This window comes from Capricornis sumatraensis, chromosome 18 (assembly GCF_032405125.1).
Source record: "Capricornis sumatraensis isolate serow.1 chromosome 18, serow.2, whole genome shotgun sequence".
NCBI lineage: Eukaryota > Metazoa > Chordata > Mammalia > Artiodactyla > Bovidae > Capricornis > Capricornis sumatraensis.
The window spans coordinates 70309440-70331275 of record NC_091086.1 but is presented as its reverse complement, the minus strand read 5'-3'; the positions used below and the strand labels follow the sequence as shown (position 1 = coordinate 70331275).

General features: G+C 44.9%; 1 protein-coding gene across 1 annotated transcript in view; it reads right to left on the bottom strand.

Annotated features, from left to right (window-relative positions):
• The window catches only part of SEMA5A (semaphorin 5A), a 549084-nt gene that overhangs the window by 149556 nt on the left and 377692 nt on the right, over positions 1-21836 (bottom strand). The window contains exons 9-11 of the mRNA XM_068990538.1: positions 19344-19629; positions 13733-13868; positions 4467-4671 (exon numbers count right to left, since the gene is read on the bottom strand). Coding sequence (XP_068846639.1) covers positions 4467-4671; positions 13733-13868; positions 19344-19629 — 627 coding nt within the window. The remainder of the gene's footprint in view (positions 1-4466; positions 4672-13732; positions 13869-19343; positions 19630-21836) is intronic.

Below are 21836 nucleotides of genomic sequence, written 5' to 3'. Positions count from 1 at the left end.
AAGGACAAAGGCCCGACAAGACGGGAGCTCCCCAAATCAAGATGCCCAGGATCCATGGACGATCAACACGATGCTCACTCTGTCCTTGGAGAGAGGGACTCAGCAGCTGTTTGGACGTAAGACTCAGTCATTCATAAAACGCCACTCTTAAATATTCTAAAGGCAATATGGCCATGTTTCCTCATGTTCTGAGAAGACCTGCAAAATATCCGCAATGTCACGAGCCAGAGAATGTGTCTCACCCTGGCTAGATTTTTGATAAGACAGAGATGGGAGTAGCAAAGATTCAGCCCCAGGAGGTGTACAGGAAAGGCTGTTGGTCTCAGCACAGGGCTGGCCAGCAGGGACAATATCATTCGAGCTGCAAGAAGCACCATGAGCTGCACAATTAACAAAGGCCTACTTCACTTTGATTTTTAGATAGTACTGAGAAATAGAACTAACTGACTTTCAAATGACCATGGGCAGGCTTTCTCCAATGTGTGGTTATTCAAGTAAACCCCAGGTAAAGGAAGAAAAATTATTACTAAATCTGATTGCTAAACCCAAGATACCCAACTGACCCTACTAGCGAGTTAGGAAGTAGTCCACCTTCACATCCACTGGTTGTGAGTGGTAATTACACCAATGCTGTATCAGCTGTGCTGTGCTTAGTCCTTCAGTCATGTCTGACCCTTGGTGACCCCATGGACTGTAGCCCACCAGGCTCCTCTGTCCATGGGGATTCTCCAGGCAAGAACACTGGAGTGGGTTGCCATGCCCTCCTCCAGGGATCTTCCCAACCCAGGGACTGAACCCAGGTCTCCCACATTGCAGGTGGATTCTTTACCTGCTGAGCCACAAGGGAAGCCCAAGAATACTGGAGTGGGTAGCCTATCCCTTCTCCAGCAGATCTCCTCAGCCCAGGAATCGAACCGGGGTCTCCTGCATTGCAGGTGAGCTACCAGCTGAGCTACCAGGGAAGCGCTCTATCAGCTGAGTCCTTCTTAATGTCTGGGTGATGCACAGCATATGGACAGTAAGGTTCTGCCCCGCGTGCTCAGTATCAGCTCTACCATCAAATGGATGCACGGTTTGCCTTGATGTCATCTATTGGCTGTGTGCATGCTAAGTCGCTTCAATCATGTCTGACTCTTAGCAACGCTATGGGCTGTAGCCCGCCAGGCTCTTCCGTCCGTGGGATTCTCCAGGGAAGAATACTGGAGTGGGCTGTCATGCCCTTTACTAGAGGATCTTCCCAACTCAGGGATCTAACCTTGCATTTCTTATTCGTCCGCATTGGCAGGTGAGTTCTTTACCACTAGTGCCACTGGGAGCCCCATCCAAGCTATAAAAAAAAAGGCCACATAAACATCAGCCTTATGAATTTTAAAAGTTCAATTCTGCAATCTTTCACATCCCTACTTGTTAGGAATGGTTCAGCTCTCAGCAGACTTAGTTATAACAGGTTGGCATTTTTGGATATTCCTTCTAATATTCCATTTGTACATTTTAATGCCTTGAAAATAAAGAATAAAGCCATCTGCTGGATCATTTCAAATGACATCCTTTTAAAGCTGCATTGTATTCTGAATTAAAACTTGCAAAAGAAGATATCACCTTCAAAATGTATTCAGCCGTGCTAGAAGAGATAAATGAAAAGACCCAGAACTTGGTTGAGACATGAAATTTCTAATTTAAGAGGCCCTAAAGTTAGAATCACCCAGCTAGTCTAAACAAACTTAAAGCCACAGTCATCAAAACAGTATGGTACTGGCACAAAGACAGACATATAGATCAATGGAACAAAATAGAAAGCCCAGAGATAAATCCACACACATATGGACACCTTATCTTTGACAAAGGAGGCAAGAATATACAATGGAGTAAAGACAATCTCTTTAACAAGTGGTGCTGGGAAAACTGGTCAACCACTTGTAAAAGAATGAAACTAGATCACTTTCTAACACCGCACACAAAAATAAACTCAAAATGGATTAAAGATCTAAATGTAAGACCAGAAACTATAAAACTCCTAGAGGAGAACATAGGCAAAACACTCTCAGACATAAATCACAGCAGGATCCTCTATGATCCACCTCCCAGAATTCTGGAAATAAAAGCAAAAATAAACAAATGGGATCTAATTAAAATTAAAAGGTTCTGCACAACAAAGGAAAATATAAGCAAGGTGAAAAGACAGCCTTCTGAATGGGAGAAAATAATAGCAAATGAAGCAACTGACAAACAACTAATCTCAAAAATATACAAGCAACTTATGCAGCTCAATTCCAGAAAAATACATGACCCAATCAAAAAATGGGCCAAAGAACTAAATAGACATTTCTCCAAAGAAGACATATGGATGGCTAACAAACACATGAAAAGATGCTCAACATCACTCATTATCAGAGAAATGCAAATCAAAACCACAATGAGGTACCACTTCACACCAGTCAGAATGGCTGTGATCCAAAAATCTGCAAGCAATAAATGCTGGAGAGGGTGTGGAGAAAAGGGAACCCTCCTACACTGTTGGTGGGAATGCAAACTAGTACGGCCATTATGGAGAACAGTGTGGAGATTCCTTAAAAAATTGCAAATAGAACTACCTTATGACCCAGCAATCCCACTGCTGGGCATACACACCGAGGAAACCAGAATTGAAAGAGACACATGTACCCCACTGTTCATCGCAGCACTGTTTATAATAGCCAGGACATGGAAACAACCTAGATGTCCATCAGCAGATGAATGGATAAGAAAGCTGTGGTACATATACACAATGGAGTATTACTCAGCCGTTAAAAAGAATACACTTGAATCAGTTCTGATGAGATGGATGAAACTGGAGCCGATTATACAGAGTGAAGTAAGCCAGAAAGAAAAACACAAATACAGTATACTAACACATATATATGGAATTTAGAAAGATGGCAATGATGACCCTGTATGCAAGACAGGAAAAAAGACACAGCTGTGTATAACGGACTTTTGGACTCAGAGGGAGAGGGAGAGGGTGGGATGATTTGGGAGAATGGCATTCTATCATGTATACTATCATGTAAGAATTGAATCACCAGTCTATGTCTGACGCAGGATACAGCATGCTTGGGGCTGGTGCATGGGGATGACCCACAGAGATGTTATGGGGAGGGAGGTGGGAGGGGGGGTTCATGTTTGGGAACCATGTAAGAATTAAAGATTTTAAAATAAAAAAAAAAAAGAAAAAGAAAAATAAATAAATAAATAAATACTATTCATGTATCCAGATGCTAGGAGAACTCTGCATGTCTGCCCTGAGGCCCTGCACAAGGTTGGGAGCAGGGCTCTTTCTGGGACCCCATGTATTCCTGGCCATTTCCCTGTTGGAAGGGGCCTTCATCCACGGCAAACCCCACTTCCCCTTGAGTTTAACAAACAACCTGACCAGTGTGTCATGGAAGCTACAGAAGAGTTCTATGTATGCAACTTCACCCAGAGCCCATCCTATGATTGGCATTAGTAACATCTTGCTATACTATGAATGAATTTATCAATAAGCAGTAGATTATATCAAAAGCAAAAAAATCAGGTCTGTAGAAAAGAAAAGTTAGTCTCTGTAGGACATATTTGCTGAATAGCTTGTCATCTATCATGATCAGAATCAGAACCCCAAACCAGGATGGACCTAGAAATTATCATACTAAGCAAAGTAGGTCAGACAGAGAAAGGCAAATACCATATGATATCACTTATAGGTCTTCCCTAATAGCTCAGACATTAAAGAATCTGCCTGCCATGCAGGGGACCAGGGTTTGATTCCTGGGTCATGAAGATCCCATGGAGAAGGAAATGGCAACCTACTCCAGTATTCTTGGCTGGAGAATCCCATGGACAGAGGAACCTGGTGAGCTACAGTCCACAGGGTCACAAAGAGTTAGACACGACTGAGCAACTAACACAGACATGGACAGACAGTTAGGTGGAATCTAAAACACAACATAAATGAAATGAAACAGAATTTACAAAACAGAAACGGGCTCACATAGAAAACAGACATAGTTGCAAGGAGAATGGGGGAAGGAAGGGCTAGGAGTTTGGGATTAACATATGCAAACTAGTAGATATAGGATGGATAAACAGCAAGGTCCTACTGTAGAGCACCGGGAACTACATTCAATGTCCTGTCATAAGCCATGATGGAAAAGAATATGAAAAAGAATGACATATAGACGTACGCATAAGTGAATCACTTTGCTATACAGCTAAAATCGACGCTATACTTCAATAAAATTAAAAAAAAAAGAAATTAGGCACTACTTTTCCAGTAAGAGTTATAACTAATAGAGAGAAAGCAGACGATTAAATTACTTCAGAAAGGGTAATGAAGATAAGACAGCACTCTGATGCTCAGAGGAAAGAAGGCAGGCCCAAAGCATGGCACCGAGGTCGCTCACGAAATCAGAAGCTGGCAGAACACTCCGCAGAGGAGGGCAGGCTCCTACCTGTGGCCAGGTAGATGATGTGGACGAGGGCATCCCGGGCCTGCACGACATCCACGGCCACGTGGGAGAAGCGGCTGCTGTCCTCCATGAAGGCGGGCACGGGGCTCACCGGCTGCACCACTTCGTGCATCAGGATGAACTTCTGCGCGTCCTGCAGGTTCCTCTCCGTGAGGTTCACGTACACGCCCTGGTCCACGGTGCCGCACTGCAGGGGGAGAGAGGCTGTTACCAGGCCCGGCCACCTGCACACCCAGGGCTGCTCCAGCCACCCTGGCTGGGGCTGTGACTGGCAACCTGAACACCTGCTGGTGCCAGTGTGCCCCCTTCTGCAGTCCCTCCACAGCCCCCATTCTTGGTGTCTCTCCCAGTTTAGATCTGAGCTCACTGTATTTGGGGAGTCTTCTCAACTCTCATCCTAAATGAATGATCAGAACAAAATGAAGTGACATCGACAAAGCAGAAACAGACTCACAGACTTAGAGAAGGAACTTACGGTTACCAGGGGGTAAGTATGGTTACCAGGGGTAACTATGATTACCAAGGGAAGGGTGGGGTGGGTAGCTTGGGAGTTTGGTATCAACGTGTACACATTGCTACATTTAGAGTGGATAACCAACAAGGACCTACTGTAGAGCAGAGGGAAATCTGCTCAGTATTACGTAACAACCTCAATGGGAGAAGAATTTGAGAAAGAAGAGATCTATGTATAAGAATGCTGCCTTGGTATCTCAGTGGTCTGCCTCGGGTTCGATCCCTGGGTCAGGAAGAGCACCTACAGAACGAAATGGCAGCCCATTCCAGTATTGTGGCCTAGGAAATCCCATGGACAGAGGAGCCCCACGGGGTCACAAAGAGTTGGATATGACTGAGTGCACACACATTGCGTTGCGTTGTATAGCTGAATCACTTTGCTGTATAACTGAAACTATCACAACACTGTAAATCAACTATACTCCAGTATAAAAAAAATAAATAAATGATCAGAAGTTAAAAAAAAAATGATGTAGGAGTCACTGCTAATTTGAATGGCGTGTGCATAAAATCTCCTCATCACCTCTAGAGTCCCCTAGGGAGCTGTCTGGCTAAATGCACACTGTTCAATCTGCCAGACGCATCAGATTCCCAAGTGGAAAATTCAGCCATCAAATGCACCACACAGATTTACTAGCTTTCTTTGGGATGGCAGGTCTATAAGCAAGACATGGATTCTACAGAGACAGACTTAGGTCATTCTAATTTGTAAACTATGCAATACTGGAGAAGGCGATAGCACCCCACTCCAATACTCTTGCCTGGAAAATCCCATGGATGGAGGAGCCTGGTGGGCTGCAGTCTGTGGGGTCGCTAAGAGTCGGACACAACTGAGCGACGTCACTTTTACTTTTCACATTCATGCATTGGAGAAGGAAATGGCAACCCACTCCAGTGTTCTTGCCTGGAGAATCCCAGGGACAGGGGAGCCTGGTGGGCTGCTGTCTATGGAGTCACACAGAGTCGGACATGACTGCAGCAACTTAGCAGCAGCAGCAGCATGCAATACTGTTCTGCTGTCTTTCACATAAGCTACACAATAATACGTTAGCCTTATTATCGTGCCCTTATTATCTGGGCTTCCGTGGTGGCTACGATGGTAAAGAATCCGCCTGCAGTGTGGGAGACCCAGGTTTGATCCCTGGGTCAGGAAGATCCCCTGGAGGAGGGAACGGCTACACACTGCAGTATTCCTGCCTGGAGAATTCCACGAATGAAACACTATGTTCGCCTTATTATCATGCCCTTATTATCTAAATCAGGCCAAAAGAAACAAAAACTCTGGTTAGAGTCAAGCATCGAATAAAAAACCTGGTGCAGGGTAGCAAACTGGCCACCCCAAACGTCTCTCTGGCTGTGAATGATTTCTAGGGTGGAAAACAACGGAGGCCCAAAAGACTCAAGAAGAAACTGTGACCTTCCCCTAAACGCTTACAAAATGTAGATAGATGGCCTATTCCTGGAATAGAGCTATCTCCAGAGATGTCTGCACAGAATAAGGGCAGACTATAGTGGGGAAAACCCAGCAGGCCCCAGAGACCAGAGCCACTTTCTGTCCAACAGTCTCTGCAGGCCCAGAAAACTCTCATTTCCCAAACATTTGCTGTTCTATCTGCAGGTCAATTGCCTTCGCCCCCTTTAAAGTCTCAAACCACTACCAGCAACATGCTCTCTTATCTTTGGCTGAAGACGGTATTTAAGGTGAGGGTTTCTGCCATTAGGGGGAGTAACTCAGTTTTCCTGGGTCCCTGTCATGTGTATGTGTTATTAGACTTGTGCTGGATTTTCTCCTGTTAACCTGTCTCATGCCACTTTAGTTCTTAGACTGGTCGGAAGAAGCTAGAAGGGCAGAGGAAACTTTCTTCCTCCCTGACAATGATGAATTTTTAAGAACGGGGGCGCATAAGGAGATAAAGAATGTGAGAGAGGAAGGAGATGAAGAGAGGGAAAAGGAAGAAGCCAGAAGGAAATAGGAAGGAAAGAAGTAGACTTTTCAGGTGGAAATACCATGCAGAGGAGTCTGGGACTAAAATGGGGAAAAAAAAAAAAAACAAGCCTGGAAACCCTGAGAATTAAATTCAGAGCTGCGCTGTGCAAAGGCTGGCAGGTGTCATGGAGGATGGTTTTGGGCAGGCACGAGATTAAAAGAGGGGCGGGAAAGCAAGCCAAGCTTTCCCAGGGCAGCACACAGAATCAGAAAATTATCACCACGATTTCTCATTTCTTTCATAAACTTTAAATCCTAGGTCCAATAAAGGCTGATGCCCGGCAGAACTTCATAGAGGCAGCATTGATGGAAATGAATTTCCCTGTCCATTCCATCTGAAAAAATGACTTTTATAACATGTCGTTTCTAATGCATGGTTTTATAATAGGTTAGAGGTGCAAAAGTAGACGATGGAAATGGCTTGTGAAAAATAGAGGATATTTTTGTAGCACTTGATAAAATAGCCTCCAAGCCCCCAAAGGATAGGCTGATGGTATATTTAAAGAATATTGGAGCAAAATGGATGCCAAGACCGGTCCAAAGCTTTGTTTAAATGCAGCATCTTTGCAGGGGTGCTCCCGGTAGCAGGTGGCGGAAGGGTCGGGTGAAGGTGAAGGGTCAGTTCTGTGGCCCAGGGGCCACGCGGCCTCAGGTGAGACCCTGCCTTGCAGTCGTTGTCTCTTTATCTATAAAGTCGCTCAAAAACACTTCCTCTGCTCCTTCAGAGGGCTGCTGTGAGGCCAACTGAGACCATCAGTGGAGAGCATTTGTAAATTGACTGAAAGCACTTGTACACGCCAAGGAGCCAGGCCATGCATCTGGCACAGAGAAGTCATTCAAACAATGGTATAAATGGTCCGTGGGTCCGCCTCGCTGCAGGGCAGCAATTCTATGGTCCATTGAGCTGCAGGGGCCAGAGGGAAGGAATGAATAAGTGAAGGAAGGGAGGAATCAGTGATTGAGCACACAGCAGTTGTACTGGGGCAGGGGGCCAGAGCCAGGGGATTTTATATAATTACCGAATTTAACAATGACACGTGGAGGGCAGAGACACTGCCCGTTAACAACAGTGTCACAAAACGGTCTGAAGTCTGTCCAGGTGAGTTCTAGTTCTGAGAGTGGCCAGGTCTGGCTGTTTCCTCTTCCTGAAATCAGCAGCAATTCTTAAGTCATAGGAGGCAAGGAGCAGTCTGCCTGGGGGATGGAGTTCTCCATCCAGGTTTTGTTTTCTTCACACAGTGCTTTTAAAACTGACATTATAAAACCCGGGAGGCATAAAATGAAACTGAGGACCTCTGGCTGCTCTTGAGGAGTCTGGGGACCCGGGAGACCCCAAGACCTGGGGGTGGGGCGGGGGGTGCTGGGGCTGCAGAATGGAACCCTCCACTGCCACCTGTCTTTTTCATGACTGCTAACCTAATCCTAGGCTGCAACCTGAATTGTCACTGTGATACTGCGATTTGTAATAAGAAACACATAGTCAGTTTTCATCCCTGTTCTGTCACAGAGCTCCTAAAACCCCTGACACTTTTAAGTGAAGACAGCAATAAAGGTGTCTTTTGTTAAGTTACTGAGGTGACCTCTGGACCTCACGGAAGGGTGAGAATGCTGATTGCCAGAGCTGCCATCCCTGTGGTCAGAGGGCTGGAACCTTTTGTCCTACTAAGCTGACCTCCAGGAAGGAGAAAGCTGCTGGAGGTTGAATCCATCACCAATGGCCAGATGATTTAACCGACCTGCTTAAGTGAAAAATACTCATAAAGCTCCAAAGGATGGAGCGTTCAGACCTTCCAGGTTGGTGACCACATGAAGATTCAGCAAGCATGCTCAGCTCAGAAAGAGCTCCACACTCTTTACCCCAACTTTTCCCTACTCTCTCTGTGCACCTCTTCCATCTGACTGTTTCTGAGCTATGTCCTTTACAACAAAGCTTATTTTCTTGGACTCCCAAATCACTGCAGACAGTGATTGCCTGAAATCAAAAGCTGTGAAATCAAAAGGTGCCTGCTTCTCGGAGGGAAAGCTATGACAAATCTAGACAGTGTATTAACAAGCAGAGATATCACTTGCAGATAAAAGTCTGTCTAGTCAAGGCTATGGTTTTTCCAGTAGTCATGTATAGATGTGAGAGTTGGACCATAAAGAAGGCTGAGTGCTGAAGAATTGATGCTTTCAAACTGTGGTGTTGAAGAAGACTCTTGAGAGTCCCTTGGACTGCAAGGAGATCAAACCAGTCAATCCTAAAGGAAATCAATCCTGACTATTCATTGGAAGGACTGACACTGAAGCTCCAATGTTTTGACCATCTGATGGGAAGAGCCAACTCATTGAAGAGACCCTGATGCTGGGATAGATTGAAGGTAGGAGAAGAAGGGGGTGGCAGAGGATGAAATGGTTGGATGGCATCACTGGCTCAATGGACATGAATTTGAGCAAAGTCCAGGAGATGGAGAAGGACAGGTGAGCCTGGTGTGCTGCAGTGCATGGAGTCACAAAGAGTTGGACACGACTTAGTGACTGAACAACAATGACGCTCTCATAAGTAAAATGTTTGAGTTCTGTGAGCCTCTCTAGCTGATTAATGAACCTAAGGAGGGGGTCCACCTATAGCCCACAGGTCGGAAGCATGGGTAACAACTTGGGCTGGAGATTGGCCTTGGAAGCGAGGGTCAAGGGGAGAGCCTTGCAGGCCTGAGTCTATCAACCATGAAATCTGATGCTATCTCTGGGTAAACAGTGTCAGAATTGAGTTGAATTGTTGGACATCTGGCTTGGTGTTGGAGAAAAAAAACTACTTTGTGGTGTAGGGGAAAAAAAGGCAGAGGTTGGAATTGATCAGCAGTATCATTAGCCAAGAACTGGTTGAAACTGTACAGTGTCTTGGTTTTTTAGCCAACTTATAATGAGTATCTCACCCGAGGATTCTTTTTCAAATATTTTGAATGCTATTTAAATTTATACCATATATTTATTGGATCATAAGTAATCCACCTAGCTCTCTAACGGGCTGCAAATTCACTCACCATGCCTTACACATGGGGCTCCTGCAGTGTTGGCGTGACACCCCAGGGACTCTGAGCAAGAGGAAAACATTAAAAATAGTAAAAATACAGCCATCGTCTTTTTGTGGCTTAAATCCATAGTCTTTGTCTTGCTACACCTCTGAGAGTAATAGATCAATACTTCTATTAATTCTTATAACAATAGTATTTGCATTCTTGTTTATTTTTTCCAAGAATGACAGACCTATCCTCGCCCTAGCCTGCTGGCCCTTGGTAGGTACATCCACGATCACCGAGGCTCACGCGGAGAGTGCTTGACTTTGATGGTACCCTTCCTCCTGTTTGGCTGCAGACGTCTATGGAGTCCTGAAGGATGCTGATGACTTGGCCAGGTCCCGTCATCTGGTCCTCCAGCAGTGGCCTGCTCATCTGCTTGACCACTTTTGGGGGTCTGTTATCCATTTCAGCTCCATCAGTTTGGTTGCTGGTAATCAGAACTGCACAGAAGTTTCTAGAGTCTGTCCCAGTGCAGCTGTACCACTGGGTCTGGATAATGTTTTCTGTAAGTGACTGAAGCTTTTCCTAGTGAGGCCCAGAGTCTACATGGCTTTGGGGACTGCTCCTCTAACAGGGACGACTTTCACGGCACCACCTGTGGTGGTTTCTAGATCGCAACTGATAAAAATTAATAGTGTTATATTTTGTTACTATTTTCAATAGAGAATTTTGGTTTTTTTTATTTTATTTTAATTTTTTAATTTTTTTTTAATTTTAAAATCTTTAATTCTTACATGCGTTTTTTGTATCGAATCTTGCAAAATTACACACTGTGCAGCCTAATCCATTCTTCCTCTTGAATCTGAGTCATGTATCTGATCTTCTAATTAATTAGCTATTTCTAGTACATATGTGCTTAGTTGCTCAGTGGTGTCTGACTCTCTGTGACCCTATGGACTGTAGCCAGTCTGGCTTCTCTGTCCATGGGGTTCTGCAGACAATAATACTGGAGTGGGTAGCCATGCCCTTCTCCAGGGGATCTTCCCAACCCAGGGATCAAACCCCAGTCTCCTGCAATGCAGGTGGATTCTTTACTGTCTGAGCCACCAAGGAAGCCTTCTAGTATATAAGCACTGCATAAAATTCCAAATCTCAGTAGGCAAACAATAATTTAAAATATCTAACTACATGTAACTGTCGGTTTTTGCAAACATAAGGCCCTTTATACACAGTTAGTGGATGGACCCTTAATTCACAACATATCCCACCCCCATGCCAATGTGTGTGGTTCCTTAAAAGTCAGTCAGGTTGCCTTAAGTTTGCATGGTTATCAAACATGGTAAACCAAAAGAAAATATTGGATACTCATGTATATCAGGACTTATGCAAAGAATCACCATAATCTAAACTTTAGTTCTATGCAAATCTTAAATACTACCCAAAGACAAACTCAGTGGAGCAGGCTCCCTGCCTGAAATGCACACCACATCCTGCAGGCTTCATTCATTACACCGCATGGCCCGACTTCCATCTCATAAACGTGAGTAAGCCCTTTAGTGTGACACTGGCATTATAAAACCAGATGCCTGTGGCCTCAGAAAATGAGGGGACTTACTTTGTGCTACAAATGTATCCAGACAAAGGGGCTAAAAGTTATCCACTGCCCAGAGGTGGTAAGGCATCACAGAGTTTATTAAGTCATTGTTCACTGTGAAGACGCGTTTGCAATGGAAACATCAAGACATTAAAAGAACCCTAAAATACCATGAGCATCTTTGATAATTTTTTCAAACTTCAGGATTTTACCATGGACTTTCTGAAAGGAAATGATATATTTCGCCTTCATGGTTTTCCAGAGGGCCTTCTTAAACAGCTACATCACCCCAGGATCCTGGGATATGGGTGGGATTTAAATGCAGAGACTCAACAATGAGGCACAGGGAGTCCGTGTTCAGTTACTAATTACATAAACCACTTATGTCATCAGAAAACGTGACGACTTCATGTCTGGTTCCTGCTAAACTGTTCATTTGCCTGGATTTCTTTGTCTAGTACTGAACTTTCTTAGTAGGGAAACTTGAATAACAACTATAAACTTGATCACTCAGTTTCCTGACTTACAAGTGGGGCTAATGACACCCACTTTACAAAGCTGCTGAGATGAGAAAATATGACAAAATTGCTACAAACAAAGGATCCTTAAATAGTCCCCCTCGTTATGGGATGCTAAATCATTTTCCCAAGTGAAGCAGTGAATGGTAAAGTGGACATATAAGCCCAGCTCTATTCTCAGCATCATGATCTTTACAAAAAAATTTCACAACAATTGGAATTGAATGATTCCTGTAAAAGTACCAGTAAAATGTAAAATAACTGAACTTTTCCATAGTCTCAGTTTTCTCAAAAGCCAGAGGTTTTATGTGTTGGGTTGACAAACCACCCAGAATTTGGAGGCCTGAACACACGATTTGGGTCTAACGCTGACTAGTTATGAAGACTAAAGTTCCTCTGGTTGGAAGAGGTTGAGGCTCTGAATCTGAGGACTGGGCCTGAGAGCCCAGCTCAGCCACTAAGGAGCCCATATCCTTGTCCTGATGACGTGCTCTGAGGCTCAACACCTTTCTCTGTAAGGTGGCAAGATACATAGAAGCATTGAGCCCAGTGTCTGGAACTTGGCATTCCTAAAAATTACACCCACGATGATGATGGTGAAGATCCTGACAGTTCTTCTCAGAAGAAAGGAGCTCCAGGGAAATCTGCTGGTATGCATGAATGTCTGAGTCTCCCTAAAGTTCATATGTTGAAATTCTAACCCTCAAAGTGGCTGTATTAGGAGCTGGAGCCTCTAAGGAAGTAACTGAGGTTAAATGAGGTCATAAGGTTGGGGCCCTGATCTCACAGGGTTAGTGTCACTTCATGCTCACCTAGGAAAAGCCACATGAGGATACGGTGAGAAGCTGGCCATCTACAAACTAGGAAGGGAGCGCTCTCCAGAAACTGAATTGGCCAGAACCTTGATTGGACTTCTAGCCTCCAGAATTGTGAGAAAAGAAATTTCCAGTCTGTGGCATTTTGTTACAACAGCCGGAGCTGACTCACACACCTGCTGACCGACCAAACAGTAGAGGGCTTCGTCTCTTTCGGTTTCAGCTCCCTCTGAACATAGGTAGATGACAGCAGATGATGTCAGAGCCCCTGAAGGCTTGAACACGCTGCATTTGGTGCCTTATACACGAATGGCCTCCATCTGTTCCTGTTTTCTCCACAGCCGCCCCATCACGTCCCATTCACTCCAACAGGAAATCTCACTGCATACCCAATTAGAGCTCAATTCTGTTTGTGTATCCCCACTGCTCTGTGTCCTGGACCACATTCATTACAGCGTCATTCATTAGGAGTCAGAGCTCCTGGGGACCCAGAGCCTACCATCATTAGTACTAATTGAAGCTGGATTCCCAACCTGCTGCATTGTGCTGGCCTTTTGCAGTCCAAGCTCAGGCGTCCCAGCTGACAAAAGACCCTTTGAAGGCCGGGCACCTCAGGACACAAAAGGCCGTGTTCTATTTACATGAGACAAGCTGAGTGAGGGACTGTCCCACAAGGGGCTGGGGGTGGGCAGCTCACAGCTGCACTGTGCGAGCACCAGGGGTGCAGAGGTCCCTGCCTGTCTGTCTGCACAAACTTTCTGCCTGCTATCTGGGTGGGGAACAGAAATGACCGAAGGAGTGCCCATTTCTCCCCAGAATTACCTGGAAGTTGGGGTTGGGGTTGGGATATGGCAGCCAGGCGGACCGAGAGTTTTCCTGGTACTTGAAGGGCCCGTTAAAAGCCTGTGAGATGGCGCTAAGGTTGAAGACGCACACGGCCGAGGCAGCGATGCTGTTCCTGGGGAGGTGAGGAAAAAAGAGAAGAAGGCGGGTCAGAGAGCACCCTTGGAGATGAGCTCTGCTCCCCAGGACAGATTTTGGGTGCCCAGGAAGCACCTTCTAGGGGAACATTCAAGATCAGCAGGAATAAACACCCCATGGATCAGACTGAAGCAGTGAATGGAGTTCCTCTGGGTTTTTTTTCCCCTCCAACATTTCATTCTAGAAACAACAGTATTTAGCAGTTATGATGCTTGTAATTCCACGGACAGGATAGATTCACCCAGCCGGGGCGCAAATGATAGAAGCTTTTGAAGAGCTGTATGTCATGCCTTTAAAATTCCTGGAGGAAACAGAGTTCCTCCTCCAGGGCATGGGCCTCCCATCAGCCTGGCAAGGTTCTCTCCCCACACTCTAATCTGGAAATTTTAGTTGGCAGTGGGGCAAGCTGCCGTTGCTTCTATCTGTAAAAGTCCCAAATAGTTGTGAGTATTTGTCATCTTTTAAAAATAAACAACTGAAAGCATTTTGCAACAAGTGCCTGTCAGAAATCCTTCACGTATATGTACATGTATACGTGAAAAGTATTTTAAATTCAAAGGGTCAAAGACAAATATTTGACAGATCACTGACATAGGACCTCTTGAAGCCTTAATTCAGAATTCAATCTTTGCAGGACCAAAGGCTGTCAATGCGAGGTTCTCAGAGTCCAGGGACCTTTTACTAAGTGGAAACTGCAATATATATATATATATATATATTTTTTGGTTAAGTAAGTCTGCATTATAAGTTCAGCTATGGTTTTAAAATTTCATGTTTATGCTACTAGCCAATAGTATGTCTATTAATCAACTGTATTTCCCAAGGCAAAGAAAAAGCAAGAAACTCTAAAATGTGAGTGTCTACCTTATCCTTGGTTTATCTGAAAAACACAAATAGGTGGTAGATATCTACAAACTCCAACTCATCTAAGCTTCTTAAGGGAGGGGACATTCACTGACCAAATGAGGTTGAGACACCTGCCCCAAATCACCCAGCCACTAAATGCGGGAGTTGGACTGAACCCCCAGGTAGGTTGGCACCAAAATGGAAATTTTGAATTCTTGGTGATAGCTCTGTGTGGACAGTAACAAAAGACACCCCGTGGAAGTTTGGAGCCTTGAGAGCAGGTAAACCTGTTCCCTCTGGAAGCCCCAGAGAAGAAAGTCTGGAGGGAAGACTCACCCCCACTGCTGGCGGGTAAAATGATAAATGAAAAATGTGAACTCATTGCTAATTTTACTCTGCTCATTACCCTCGGAAAACAAGAAGATAAGTCAAAAATGTCTAAGGTAGAATTAGCCTTTGGATGCATGACTAGGCTTCAGCAAGAACCAGAAGACAAGTCTGTTAGAATGAGGATGGCTGGCCAGACCCCCAGGAGGGACACCACCCGGGGACCAGGTGACCACGCCTCAGTCCTGGCACAGCGACAGTGAGAGGCTCACCACTCCGAGCCCCCTAAGTGCCTGACAGGGACCTTCTTGTTGATCACAGGGAAACTCTAGCTCCTGAGGCCAGCCTGACTTCACAGACGTACGGACAAAGATGCAGGGAGATGCCTGAGTCCACGTCACAGGCTGAGGGGAAAGAAAGCAGGATTTACATCTGCTTTGCAGAGGGCCCTGGTGCTCCTGCCTTTGACCCCATTGCTATGGCTATTTCTTGGGAAGGGAAGACACTTATCCCCCGCCTGCCTGCATCCATTTCCCAGTTCACTGGACTCACTCACTCTGAAGGGCACTAGGTGGGGTCTCTGATGTCAACCTGGATACCCGAGGGGCTGTCATTCTGAGTATCTGTGACACATGCTGGTAGACACTTCTTCCCGCCTCCTGGACAGCAGAGCCCCATTGGTACAGGTTATGTGTTCTGTGCACACAATACACACACACATACACACACACACACACACACACACACACACACACTCTCTCCTGCCTTTCCTCTATCCTTTAACTTGCTGCAAACTGAAAAGGGTGAGGAGGAAGGACATGAGTGACCACTCCCTAGCAGCTCTTCACCCACTCTTCATGAAACGGCTCTGCCAGCCAGAACCGCACATTCACCTTCTCCTGTTGGTCCCTGCAGGCAGTGGTGGTGAGCCCAGGTCTGGCCTACCATGACCTTGTGGACAAGTCTGCTGAAAGCTGGGGTCTGCAGTGATAAATCCATTTGGCTAACAGACCTTCAACCACGTGTTGCAAGCTGGCCTCTGTCATGGGGATAATACTGCTTTATCTAATGTTCTATTTCTTTCCCTGTTCAGAGCCTAGGCATGTAAGAGTGGAGGTACTCCTTCCCTCCCCCTAGGTGAGTGCAACAATATGGGAACTTAGAATCTGCTGGAAGCCACTGGAAGAAAAGTAGAGAAGTTTCTCTTAGCTCTTTGTCTCTTAACTAAAGAAGAAAAATCAATACGTTAACCCTCCCCTACTCTCATCAACTACTTTATCTGAAAGCCAGCATTTTTAGATTCCAGGGGAAGAAAAAAAACAGGCAAATCCTTCAGAGACTGTTGCAGAAATGTACTATTTCCTGCAGCCCAATCCATGCCCCAGGGTTGAGAAAACCACTGAGCTCTAGCTGGAGAAGACTCTTGAGAGCTCCTTGGACAGCAAGGAGATCCAACCAGTCCATCCTATTGGAAATCAATCCTGAATATTCATTGGAAGGACTGGTGCTGAAGCTGAAGCTCCAATACTTTGGCCACCTGATGCGAAGAGTCGACTCACTGGAAAAGACTCTGATGCTGGGAAAGATTAAGAGCAGAATGAGAAGGGGGCGACAGAGGATGAGATGGTTGGATGACATTGCCAACTCAACAGACATGAGTTTGAGCAAATTCCAGGAGATGGTGAAGGACGGAAGCCTGGCGTGTTGCAGTCTGTGGGGTCATAGAGAGTCGGACATGACTTAGCAACTGAACAACTAGGGACAGAATGAGCTGGAACACTGAACTTTATCCCTAATCCCCAGTGTTGGAGACCAACCAAACCTATGAGCGTAAGCACTGGAAAGCTCAGCTAGGGCAGTTTTAGCCATCAGTTCAGAGACAGGACACAACCAGTACCTCAAACTGTCATTTTCTCTCCATTTTGAGCATGTCTTGCCAAGAATGCAGTCATCTCCTGAGAGAGTAAGAGCAAGGCTGAGACAGGAGAGGGAGCAGAGGTGAGACGTATGCCGGGATTTGCAACGGATAGATCAGAAAGCAGTTCCCAAGACCTACTGACAATAAGTACTGGAGGGAGACATGGAAGGTCTAGTGATTCTCTTCCTGTTAGCATAAGGTCTCTGTACCAGGAGATTTCCAACACGATGAGCATCTTCAACACTAAGCAGATATTCTGGAATAGTCTGAAACATATCCTTGCAAGTATCTAAATAGACCACTCACCCTCTTGGAATGGCCCAGACACAGAAATTCCATAACTTTTTAAATTGTTCGCTTTTGCCCGCAGCCAGGGGAATGAACAGCTCAGTAAGCCAAACTCCCATTGTGTGTAAAATTGATGTCAACAGAGCCAGTGAACATTCATCTTGTGCAGCTTACACTATTTCTTAAATAAGGTTTTGGAAAGCAAATCAACTTCAGAAGCTAAACATTGATTTTTTTTTTTTCCCCCAAAGAAACTTATCAAGGAGAGAAAATAACCTCTGGGGTTGAAAACCAGATTTACAGCAAAGACGGTCCTGGTGGGGTGGGGGTGAGTAGTGCGTCATCCATTTTAGTCTTGTTTTTCTAACTTTGCATCAGACAGAAGACTCCTCACGGAACAAACTTGTTAGAAAGCAAATGTTAACACTTAAGCTCAGCAGTAGGAAGGAGAGGGAAGAGTAACAAGGAAGTAAGATGCAGATGAAGTGATTCTTCAGAAACGCAATTCATGGGCAGCCTTCCCAAGTGGTTCAGTGGTAAGGAATCCCACTGCCAATGCAGGAGACGCAGGAGACCTGGGTTTGATTCCTGGGTCAGGAAAATCCCCTGGAGGAAGAAGGGGGAAGTCACTCCAGTATTCTTGCCTGGAAAATCCCAGAGATAGAGGAGCCTGCATTCATGGCTACAGTCCACGGGGTCGCAAAAAGTCGGACACTTCTGAGTGACTGAGCATGCACCATTTGGATGCAGAAGACACAAAAACAAAGTCAAAAAGACTCGGGAAGCTAATGAGGCATCATAGAGTGACCCACTATTCCAGTTTGCCCTAGACCAAGAGGTTTCCCAGCACAAAGCAGGCCTCGGTGCTAAAAGCTCTGATCCGGGACAGGCCCGGACGCTTGGCCATCGGACCTCCATGATTGGCATTCTCAACTCATCCTAATTCAGATCCTTTACCCTGGACACAGATATCTGGCTTTTGTTCAAACCATTAGGTCACTGGATGAGAGATTTCAAAGGTGATGCAAAGCAGAAATCACCCTACGGAACCATCATGCCCACTGCGAAGGTGGAGGAAAGTGGAGCTCGACTCTCTGTGATTCCTCGCGGTGGGTTTCATCTCATGGAGTCTGAGCATATCACCTAAGGAAGGGAATTAAGTGTGGGGTCCCGCCACACACCACCAGAGTGAATGCGAGTCAGGAAACTGTACATCCTGTACTTAGTCCAAATAGTGTCAGTTCTGAAGGAAGAGTATCTCCCCTCAAGAAATAAAACACTATATTTTTTTCCCAAAAATACTTTATAAGTAGAATCATTCTTTTAGAAATGTCTAAGTTAGTCATCTAATACAATAGGGTAAGCCTACTTATGCGCTCTTCCTACATGCACAGTTCAGTTAAAAGTTATATTATCACAAAGATCAGATTCTCCAGACAACACTAGTTTCATTATGCAAAGATGCATGACTTACATATAGGGTTAAAAAAAAGACCTAGCGGGGTAAGATGGGGAGGGAGGGGATACATATATAACTCTGGCTGATTCACGTTGTGGTACAGCAGAAACCAACACAATGTAAAGCAATTACTGCTAAGTTACTTCAGTCGTGTCCAACTCTGTGCGACCCCATAGACGGCAGCCTACCAGGCTCCCTCGTCCCTGGGACTCTCCAGGCAAGAACACTGGAGTGGGGTGCCATTGCCTTCTCCGTAAAGCAATTAACCACTAGTTAAAAAAAAAAAAAGACATCTAATATATTCTAGCATTTCAGAACGTGTCCAGAACACACTAGTAAATCAGAAGGAAAATTTACAGAGAATAATTTGAAGCCACCATAACAGAAGGATAGATCGAAACTTTCCAAGCAGGTTTATTTTCCTAATATCTATCTCAGAAATCTCATCCCTTTCAGTAGCACTGAATTCATACTCAAAATTTTTTTTGGCTGTTAGCCCAGGGAAAGAAGAAACATTTCTGTTCAAGCAACTTGCAAAGCTCAAAGGGCAGAGAACAGTAGAGTCATTCACAAGGAGCAGAAGAGCAGGGCAAGAACGACTGGCCGTTACGTACACGTTGGTGGTGAAGATGCCGTAGATCAGATCCAGCTCGGGCAGGAAGAAGGTGCCCTGGAGTTCGTGGTAGTAGAAAGGCACCTCGCCCGGGCGGGAGCAGTTGAGGCGGGCCTTCATGAACGTGGTCCACGTGTCTTCCAGCAGGAAGCGGCCCCCGATGTCGTTCTTACACACGCGGGCAGCTCGGGAGAACACGGTTTTCCCACAGTCGTGCTCCACGGCATTTTCTCGGAAGAAGAAGTAGGTGAAATTTCCGATGTCGTAAGAGGACACAAAGTTTGGTTCTAGAAACAACAGGAAAGAAGAAAGGGCTCAGCCCACTGGACAGCACAGCAAACTCTGCTCAACATTGTGTGACAACCTATGAAGAAGAATGTGTAAAAGAAAGAGACACGCGTATCACCGAATCACTTGGCTGTACGCCTGAAACTAACACAATATTGTAAATCAAGTATGGCGGTGGTGGTTTGGTTGCTCAGTTGTGTCCCACTCTTCGCGACCCCCATGAACTATCACCCACCAAGCTCCTCTGTCCAAGGGATTTCCCAGAGAAGAATAGCAGAGTGGGTTGTCATATACTTCTCGAGAGGACCATCTGAACTCAGGGATTGAACCAGAGTCCCCTGCGTTATAGGCAGTCCCTTGCAGGTAATTTCTTTACCTACCGAGCCATGAGGGAATCCTCAAAACTATGCTCCAATGTAAAATAAAAAGTTGATTAAAAAAAAAGCAAGAGAGAAGAAAAGCCTAAACATCCATAAGCTACTCCTTTGTGTCTTGCCTGCTCAGTATTTATTCCAAGGAGACTCGATTTTGTGTGGCTAACACTGTGTTCTTATAGAAGGAACCCAAGGCCCTAAGAGCACCCTAACGATCTGCACCGCTGGCGGAGCCTGGTGCCTGAGTTCTGCTGTTTAGCCGTTGAGTCCTGCCTAACTCTCTGCAACCCCACAGACTGCAGCCCACCAGGCTCCTCCGTCCATGGGATGTTCCAGGCAAGAATACTGGAGTGGGTTGCCATTTCCTTCTTCAGGTATCTTCCCAGCCCAGGGGTCAAACTCAAGTCTCTTGCATTGGCAGGTGGATTCTTTACCATCTGAGCCACCAAGGAAGGCCACATGAGTTCTAAGCGACAGGAAATAGCCAGTGTGATTCCACACATAAGCATCCCAAGTCAATATAGCACTTAGGTACATAACAAGGCTTCTTTGATGGCTCAGATGGCAACCCACTCGGGTGATTCTGCTTGGGAAAACCCATGGACAGAGGAGCCTGGAAGGTTACAGTCCATGGGATTACAAAGAGTTGGGTGTGACTGAGCGACTAACACACACACAACTTTTCAATAGGTACGTAACATTAATACCATCAAAAATTAGCAGCAAAAATTTGCAACACACTTTAAAGCCATAGACAGTCCTTTATTTGTATATTCTTAATGACCTTCAGAAACAGTGGGAGATGAACTTGTTTACAGAACAGAAACAGACTCAGAGACTTAGAGAATGAATTTATAGTTACCGGAAGGGAAGGGTTAGCAGAGGGATTGATTGGGAATTTGGAACTGACATGTACACGATGCTATATTTAAAATAGATGGCCAACGAGGACCTACTGTAAAAATATAAAGGATAAAAAAAAGAAAGAAAAAAATTAGACACAGAGATTCTCAGCAGTAATAATAAAATAGAGCAATTACTATAATATAGCATAATAAAAGCTGTATGAATTTGGAAAAATGTGGGAGAAAAATATTAAAAACATGAAATGTGACTCAGAATATAGAGGCATTGCATTAATATCATGTTTCTGTAGAAGACAACAAAATTCTTTGATTTTTACTTATATACTGGAGTGTGACTTTGGCATAAATTATGTGCTTTTAGTAAGGACTTTAAAAATGTTTTCCGTTTGTGAAAACTGAAACTATGAGGTTAGTGTCCTGAATCAGCTTTAGCCATTCCTGTTACTATGGTGACTATGAAATGTGATAATCAATTCTTACTTTCTTATTTTTGGGGAAGTCATTTAGAGAAGGGGAGGGTATTGAAATAGAGTCATTGCCTTTCTGATCTCATGATTAGGTCAAAATTATGGACTTAGAAATGACAAATTATGGCAAACCTTTACTTAATCACCACACTCATTAGGCATTTAGGAATTTATTATAGATTGTCAACAGAACTTTGTATACAGTACTGAAAGCATTATCTTCATAACTTGCTGTTTGAGTCTATTGATAATAAAGATGATACCCTTTCAGACACCATGCCATGGCGTGCTAAGTCACCTCAGTCATGTCCGACTCTGTGCAACCCCGTGGACTGTAGCATGCCAGGCTCCTCTGTCCAAGGATTTCCCAGGCTAGAATACTGGAGCAGGTTGCCATTTTCTTCTGCAGAGGATCTTCTCAACCCAGGGATCAAACCGTCTCTTAAGTCTCCTGCAATGGCAGGTGGGTTCTTTACCACTAGCGCTACGTGGGAAGCCC